This window comes from Monodelphis domestica, chromosome 1, assembly GCF_027887165.1.
Source record: "Monodelphis domestica isolate mMonDom1 chromosome 1, mMonDom1.pri, whole genome shotgun sequence".
Taxonomy (NCBI): Eukaryota; Metazoa; Chordata; class Mammalia; order Didelphimorphia; family Didelphidae; genus Monodelphis; species Monodelphis domestica.
This window is the reverse complement of record NC_077227.1, coordinates 659,736,195-659,745,302: the sequence shown is the minus strand read 5'-3', so window position 1 is coordinate 659,745,302 and position 9,108 is coordinate 659,736,195. Positions and strand designations below refer to the sequence as shown.

General features: G+C 41.5%; 1 protein-coding gene across 1 annotated transcript in view; it reads left to right on the top strand.

The window, feature by feature from the left end:
- The first annotated feature begins 232 nt into the window (after nt 1-232).
- Nucleotides 233-9,108, top strand: part of MSH2 (mutS homolog 2) — a 76,683-nt gene continuing 67,807 nt past the window's right edge. Inside the window, exon 1 of the mRNA XM_001382141.5 lies at nt 233-4,914. Coding sequence (XP_001382178.5) covers nt 4,599-4,914 — 316 coding nt within the window. The 5' untranslated portion in view covers nt 233-4,598. The remainder of the gene's footprint in view (nt 4,915-9,108) is intronic.

The following is a 9,108-nucleotide window of genomic DNA, read 5'->3' as shown; positions in this document are numbered from 1 at the left end:
CTTATGTTATTGACTGGTTGATTTTACCTCCCTAATGATTTCAATCCATCTCCCTTTTCCCATACGCAAAGCTACTACTCTAGTTCAAACTGGTTTGTTTCTAGTCTTTTTCCTCTCTAATCCACTGTGAATGAATGAATGAAATAGCACTTATTAAGGTACCAAGCATTGAGTTAAGCACTGTGGAAGAAGTGAGGTCATCCCTGCTCTCCAGGAGCTCACATTCTTTTTTTTTTCTTTTTTTTTAAACCCTTACCTTCCATCTTGGAGTCAATATTGTGTATTGGCTCTAAGGCAGAAGAGTGGTAAGGGCTAGGCAATGGGGGTTAAGTGACTTGCCCAGGGTCACACAGCTGGGAAGTGTCTGAGGTCAAATTTGAACCTAGGACCTCCCGTCTCTAGGCCTGGCTCTCAATCCACTGAGCCACCCAGCTGCCCCCTAGGAGCTCACATTCTAATGGGAGGAGATGCTGGGTGTAGAAAGGGCTCCGTTGTAGGAAAGATGAAAGGTTCAGTGGTGATTAGAATGCAGCACTAAGACAAATGTTTTAATGAATATCTTCTCTGATAATAGCTTAATTTATAATGCTGAGGTATTGGGTCTTTTTTAAAAATTTTAAACCCTTACCATCTATCTTAGTATCAATTCTAAGACAGAAGAGCAGCAAGGGCTAGTAAATCAGGGTTAGGTGATTTGCCCAGGGTCACACAGCTAGGAAGTATCTGAAACCACATTTGAACCTGGTCCTCCAGACTCCAGGCCTGGTGGTCTATCCATTGTTTTACCTACCTGCCCCTGAGGCTTTGTGTTTTAAAAGAACTCAAGTAATTCTCCCACCACTCTGCCTCCTGAGTCAATGTTCCCTGGGGTGAGACTATCAAGCCTAAACACATTTCCTCCTTTTTGTTGTTCTATAGAATATTAAAAACCTCTCATGTTCAAAACCTTCAGTTTTCCTACATGAGCACCCAATACTGATCACACCAACTTTCATCTCACGATCTCATTTTAAACTTTACTATAACTTCCCTTCCCAGGGTTGATAATGCAAATATGATTTTGATGTGGGGTATAGGCTTCCCCTAAACACCCTAACACCCCAGATTGTGTAACATTCCTGTAGTGTTAGGGAAGATGACTTTGAGTCTCTCTGGCCTCTCCCTTCAATTTTGATGAGCACATCCCAGCTTGCTCCTGAAAAACATCTACTTATATTCCAGATGTCTGATTATCCTCTAAACTGGAGAGTTCACCCCTTTTGACTTTGAGGCATAAGGCATAACCACATGACTCAGAGACCCAGTAACATGCCATCATCATCCTTTCTCTAGTCCCCTAGACCCTGTTGTCAAAAGGGTATATAAAGCCCAGAACACATCTCCTCTAGGAGGCAGTGTTCCACCTGAACACTGTTTCCATAGCCTCTCAACATGAATTCCAAATTAATACATTTCTCCTTTTATTTTTAAGCTCAGTTTTGGAATCTTACATCATTGCAAAGGATAACCTGTCATAAACCATGGGTTTTTGCCGTAAAGCTCTCTTGCAACAATTTGATAGAGCATATTTTCCACACAGTTGCCAAATGGATATTCCTAAATCAGAGATCTAAACATAACAATCTTGAGTTTCTTAATAATCACTTGAAGTAGAAGGAATAAAAAGGAAATAGAAGTAAAAAAACCCTAATTATTTAACAAAATGAAGACCATGTGACTAAGCTCTCCTTGACTGTTAAAAAACCTGCTCCACCAAAGCCAAGACAGGAAGACAAGAGAGTGAGAAGCGGGGCTATAGCCTCCCTATGTCAGCACATAACATTGGGAGAGTGGGATGCTGGGAATTGTAGTTTTTAAGGTAACAGATTCTAATTACATTAACCCCCTGTAATCCTTTGGGAGACTCTTTGTGATCCAGTAGACCATAGCATGTTAAGATGGTCCATAAGTTTTTCTTATTGTGGTCTCTTTTAATGTTTTATCTAGGTGTCCCAAGCTGCCACTACCAGTGGGAGCAATCTAGCTTTTCTGATGCATGAAGATGATGAAAACAAACAAATGAGGAGATTCCACAAATATGAAGCATCTATTATGGCCAAGGTATTGCATGTGCTAAAAGGAGATGAAAGTCCCTGCCCTGGACAGCTTACATTCTACTGAGAGAATACAACATGCACATAGATAAGTGTTGCAGCCTGTGCAACATATAAGTACTTGGATTTTTAACCTGTGAGGGAAGCTCTTGAACACAAAATATGGAAAGGAGAGAGAGAGAAAAGTGAAAGGCATGAGAAAATACACAAAGACAGACTTTGGAAGAAGCCTGGAAGCCTCTCTGATCTGAGGGTTCTCAGAAGCATCATTTATTTGCAAATCAACCAATTAGCTTAGCGAACAGGCATTAAAATGTCCATGTACAGTTACAAGTTCCGTTTCCACAAAGATAAATCAAAACTGTGTTTCTACCTAAATTCCATGATTCTAAAAATGTGTTAAAATAGACATATGCGTTTCCTGGAAAGTATGATGTAGCATGGTTCTCACTCAGCATCCTCGGCAATGTATCTAATCTATAGTGTCCCTTTCCTGCCTTGATGGATGTACTTTAACTGTCCCAAGACCATTGTCATCAGGATCAGTTTTGTCCATATTCATAATCATCAGGATTTGTCAGTTCTGATCTCTTCAATAAGCAAAACATAGGGGAAGAGGTAAATGGGGCAAAGAAGGGAGTTCCAGGAAAATTTGAGAAGGGCAAAAGCACAAGCATATGGGGGAAGTTATATGAATGAGCTAGCAATTTCTCTTTTGTTGAGGACAAATAAAAAGAAAAAAGTAGGCATTTTCTGAAAAGGAAAAAGTATTAAGTGCCTGCTTTGTGTCAGACACTGTTAAACACTTTATAAATATTATCTCATTTGATTCTCACAATGTTGGGAAGTAGATGCAATGGTTATCCCCCCCCCCCCACCCCCGTTTTACAGATTAAGAAACTGAGGAAAACAGAGGTTAAGTGACCTGTTAATGGCCATACAGGTTTTGGACACAAATCAGACACTGAGTGCAAGGAAGTGACATAGTCTTGGGTGGGGAAAGGGTTAGCCTTTCAGCATGTTTAAGTAGGGGATCTTGAAATGGTCAAGGGATAGAAGGGCACTGAGAGGTTTTAACTGCTAGAGAGTATCTTGTAAAGATAGAAAAGTTGTGATATGTGAGGGGCAGCTAGATGGCTTGGTGGGTGGAGTGCCAAGACTGGAGTCAGGAGAACCTGGGTTCAAATCTGGATTCAGATACTAATTTAACCTCCATTTCCTTGTTCTTACTGTTCTTCTGTCTTGGAACCACATAGATTCCAAGACAGAAGGCAGGGTTTTTAAAAAATAAAAGTTATTATGTGTGAAGAGATGTATAGATGTTTTGTCCTTATGATGGACAAATTACTGAAGCTGAAGCTGAAATACTTTGGCCACATAATGAGAAGATGGAATGCATGGAAAAGTCCCTGATGTTGGAAAAGACTGAAGGCAAAAGATGGATGGATGGTGTCATGGAAACAATGAACATGAGCTTAAATGGACTTCAGGAAATAGGAGAGGAGAGAAGAGGTTGGTATGTCATGGCTCTCAGGGTCAGGGAGAATCTGAGTAGACTTGAAGCAGACAAAGATCTATAGTCCTAGGGAAAAGGAATTAGGAAGCCTTAAAAGGCTTGAGTTTAATATAGCCTATGGTAGGTAACTCCCCAATAGAATGTACCCCAATCTGCATTAATGGCTAATGGCACATCTGCTTCTGCTCCCAATAAAGAAATGTATTTAAGAAAATGTTTGAGACCACCCGTCTTCTGCCTATGTGAACTCCCAAAAAGCTGCATGCAACTTCAGTTTGGGATGCTTCTCACTAGGAGAACACCCTGGCCAGTAATAAATAAATAATTAAATCAAGATTCCAATAATTTTAACTTCTGGGTGTCTGGACGTTGTTGCTTGAGGTGCCCCACTTCAGACTGAACAACAATCACCATTTTATTATAATGGCATACAAAATACCACTTCATCCCAACGTTCAAGCTCATTCTTACTCTTGGATCTACTACAAGTACATAATTGAGGATTATTGATAGGGGGTGGGGGTGCCATTATCGTCTCTATTGTATAGAAGGGGGAAAAAGATTGCTAAGGGAGTCACCCAGAGTCAGTGTCTGCAGAGGTATTTGAACTCGAGGTTTTTGGACTTGGAGTTGAGCGCTCTATCCTAGGTCATGTTATTTAGGAACCAGGAGGATGGTCGGTAATACGGGTTCAATTTTTTGGTTCCCAAATAACGTGACTCACACGCTCTCCCAGCGAACCAGGATTAGGAAGCAAGGTTTTCTGCGGAAAACTGGCATCCCTGCAGCCCTCCTAACTTCCGGTCACGACAAATGATAGGGAGTGGGTGGAGGGGCGCAGAATCTCTCCAGGGACTAGGTATCCAGCTTTGGGCCAAGATCTAGGAGGCGGACCCTAGGGGGAGTACGTCACCGAGCAGCAGCTTCTTTTCGGCTTGTGATTGGATTCTTCTGGATGCGTCCTCCCCGCCTCTCGTCGCTGGAGCTGAATGCTGATTGAACCCCCCGACAGAGGCCTTGACGAAGGCGGGAAAGAGGCGGGCCGGCGCGGGTTCAGGAGGGGTCGCCGGCAGCCGCTGGCGGGAGATTCCAACATGGCGGTGCAGCCGAAAGAGGTGTTGGCCATGGACAGCCAGGCCGAATGCAGCTTTGTCCGCTTCTTCCAGGCCTTGCCGGCAAAGCCGCTTACCACTGTGCGCCTCTTCGACCGGGGCGATTACTATACCGCGCACGGCGAGGATGCGCTGCTGGCCGCTCGGGAGGTGTTTAAGACCCAGGCAGTCATCAAATATATCGGGTTGACAGGTAAGGGCCGTCCCATGCGGGGCCGGGGCCTCCATTTTTGGCGTTATTTGACCTGGAGCGGGGCCGGGGGAATTAGGGGGAAGGACAGGACTGTTGAGAAAAGGCCCACCAAGCCTGAGCTTCCACCTTTTCCATAGCTCGCCGTCCCGCGCCGCCCTCTCCGTCCGGAGGGAGAGACACGCCCCTTCTCTTAAGATTCCTGCTCTTGAGCTTTGCGTTCCTCCTTTTGCTCCCCTCCCTACCTTCCGGGCTGGTGGGTTATCTCAACTCCTTAAAGAGAAGCCCAGAGATGTGAAAGTACTCTTACGGTGAAGTAGAGCCAGATCTCAAATCCAGGTCCTCGGCCTCTTATTCAATTCAGTAAACATTTATTAAGTGCTTGCTCCGTGCCAGCCATCTTGCTCAAAAGGTTGGGGACATCAAAAAGATAGTCCGTGCCCTCCAGGAATTTACAGTTCTTAGTCCTCCTGTGCAGGCTCTTAACTCCCAAACTTTAAACGAAAGCCTCTAGTGCCCTAGTTCAGAAAAGGGAGCGATGAGATCTGAGTGTGGGATGAAGATCATCCTCTACAAGGTTTTTAAATTTTTTAATCGTGGAATTTTAGAACTCAAAGACACCTTAATGTTCTTGTCTTTCAATCCCCTCTTTTTTATGTAGGAAAACTTAACCAAAGAAACATCTTGTGCCCTGGTTTTGGATTTGGAAAATTGTCATGTTGAGTGGAAGGAAGGAGCTTTTTAATTTACCGAGTCTCACTGCTTTGCTTCGTATAATCAGATTGAATAAATTACTTAGCCTCTTTGGACTCAGTTTTCGTATCAGTAAAATGAGTGGGTTGGAATCTTCAGTGGCTTTTCTAGCCCTAGAAAACTCATAGTTGTCCAGATGTTACCCTTTTTTTCAAATATCTGCTATCTTTGAAAAGTCTTCATCCCAAATTCATCTCCTTTTTCTGAACACTGATGATTTGTACTACTTCACTTTTGCTCCAGAATATAAAGTGGTACCTGAAAATTTAAACAATCTGTATTTTTAAAAAGTTTTTGGAAATTCATACAGTTTTTAGGTATAAATCATCTTGGCATAAATTTTATTACAGCAAACATACAGTGCTCTGAGATTTGCAAAGTTTACTTCATTTTGTCTCCATACAACAACTTCTGGGAAGTAAGTGCTAGATTATTATCCTCATTTTACAAAGAAGAGACTGAAGCAGGCAAAGGTTAACTTGCCACGGTCACAAAATTTTTGGTTGAGTAGATCTTCCTGATTACAAGTCCAGTATTCTAGTCTCGGAGAGCTTTACATTTAAATACTTGGATTGGGGGAGGAGATTGATATGAACTGTTAGGTATTAGTTATAGCCTCTAAGTCAAGGAGGTTCGTTGTAGACTAGGCTGAGCTTAATAAGCTTACCCTAAACCTGCAACATAGCTTGCTTACTTCAGTCTCAAACTACCTTTTAGTCTGAACAGTTTAGCTCTGAATCGAATTTTCTGAACCACCAAAGTTATTCATTCAGGTTTTTTTTTTAAGAGGACTTTGCCTACACGTTTCCTTTAATTTTTTCAACCAAACCTCAAGTTACCCACCTTGGATGCAGTGTCTTTATTGTTCTTCATCTTTATTTCACCATCATCCGTCTATACTAGACATAATGAAAAAATGGGATTTCATTGTTGCAGGAGTTCCAGATGGGAGAATTTACTCCACTAATCCACCAAGGCAGTAATTGAAACTTAATGTTTATAGAATTGTTTGGGGACACTGAAAGGTTTGGCCACTTATCCAGGTTAGAGCTTGACTCCAGGACTTGTTGATTTTGAGGCTTGCTCTTTAACCACTACTGCATACTGTTACTGATAGTATAGTTATTTGGTGACCTGAAATATTATCAGGGTGGAGTGGTTGGTATTTGAGAATTTGTAGTTTAAAGATGATTACAGAATTTCAAATGTATCAAATAAGAGTGTTCTTAAAACATGTTAATGGAGAATGCTTAAATTAGTTCAGTTTTTGTTGAAAAGAAGCAGCATCTTGCCTGTGAAATATTTAAGTAGGATTATAAAAGTCACATAAACATGATGAATTGATGACCAGAAGTTGAATAATGATGGATTCATAGAAATGAAGAGGCTCTGCCCATGAAAGGGGATGGTGTGTAAGCCACCTGGAAAACTTGATTGGGGCCAGGTTGTGAAGGACTTTAAATTCTTATGTTTTATCTGAGAATTTGTAGAGAGCCACTGGAATTTGAGTAGGGGGTGGACATTGTCAAATCTGTACTTAGCTGTGTGGAGAACTAATTTGAATGGGAAATACTTGAGATAAGGAGACCAATTAAGAATACTTAGCCATAGCCTATGTTTGATTGAGGGCCTGATATCCTGAACTAGAGTGGTGGCCCTGTGAATTGAGACTGGGAATGAGGACTCAGTTGTGATCGGAAAATAAGATAAATTGGGGCACAAAACTGTAAGCACTATCAGTTTAATAGTAAGCCTAGCAGTTACCAATAAAAGGGGTTTTTAGCTCCTCAGCAAAACAAAAGACCCCAAGTGATGGCTGATAGATGATTTTTATAGAGAAAAGGAGGAACATCCAGAAATTTAATGTAGATATGGAACACCATACCATTGGTTACAAAGTGGGAAGCATCATAATACAGTGCTAGCAGTCCCTCCTCCCAACTTTTTTTGCAGATTGATTGGGTCTATCTGCATTCTGCAAGAATAACTAATGATAATATAGGTAACATATTTCCTTTAAACTTCCAAACTTAAAAGAGAAAAATGTGGCTTTAGACAGTTATACAAAATGTTGGTGGTGATACAGAATAGAATTAATTACAAAATGGAAACAGAGTCATTTTGATTTCTTTCCAACTCAGGACATGTGGAGGTAGAAATGATTTAGCAACAGATTGGGTATAGGGAGCAAGAGAATGTGAAGAGTGGAGGTTAGCACTAATGTGGGACTTGAGGCCACTGACTCAAAATGGAAAAAAAAAATGACTGAGACTACAAAGCAGCAAGCCAGTTTATTACTCTTACCAGAAGAGAGCATCTGCAACAAAGATGTATAGTTTGGGGGGGATTCCTTGTGCACCAAAGGGGCTCAAAATCTCAACCAGTCCTCTCCTCTGTGCTCGTGATCACTTCCCTAAATCCAATCCTGACCCTCTTTGGTACTCGTGAACACCCCTCAAAACCCAATCAGCCTTATACACACCTGGCTAAGTTGCATGACAGATTTGGGGGGCTGGGGGGTTCCATAGGTTGCCTGATGCATACTCAAGAGTTTCCATGGGTTACATGATACATATACAATCGGGGCTTTCAATGGTTTCAAACACAAACATGACCTAAAAAAAGAAAGGATAGAAGGAAAGGGGGTGTGTGGTTGGGGATTTTCTGCCTATTCTAGCTGGCACACCCAGCATGAGTCCCTTCACCACGTTTGCCAATTTGAGATATTAGAAGGATGATGGTCCCCTTAACAGAATAAGAACATTCAGAAGGAAACATGGAGAGAAAAGATGATGAGTTCTGATTTAGACATGAGTTTGAAATATCCAAATAATCCATTGGTGATGAGGGACTAGAGCTTAGGCAGGAGAATCTCTAGGTTGTGTGTGAATATATATATATATATATATATAATACATTGATTATGCATGGATATGGACAGATAGATCTAGGAGTATCAGCATAAAAGTAATTGAACCTGTAGGAATTGAATATGTCATCCAGACCTATCCAGAGAAAATGACTCAGGAGAGAGCCTTGGGGCACATATGAAATACAGATAACAGCTAGCAAAGAGGCCAAGATGAAATTAATAGTCAGGCTGAAGGAAAGCCAAGAAGTAGCAGTGTCATAAAAATTTAATGTAGGAGAAAGTGTTCAACTGTAAAGAATGGTCAGCAGTGTCATATGTTGCAGAGGTCAAGAAGGATGAGGACTGAGGGAAACTTTGACCAGATCTCTTTGGTAACTTTGGAGAGAGAACAGTTTCAGTTGATTGATGAAATAGGAAGCCAAATTGAAGTGAGTGAGAAAAAATGGAGTCAATGAGAGTAGACTGTTTTTCTTGGAATTTGAGAAAGGATGTGAAGATGTAGGAAGGCTTAGTAGGATCCAGTGAGGGTTTTGTAAGGATTGGGGTGGCTTGGCATGTTTATACAGAGAAGG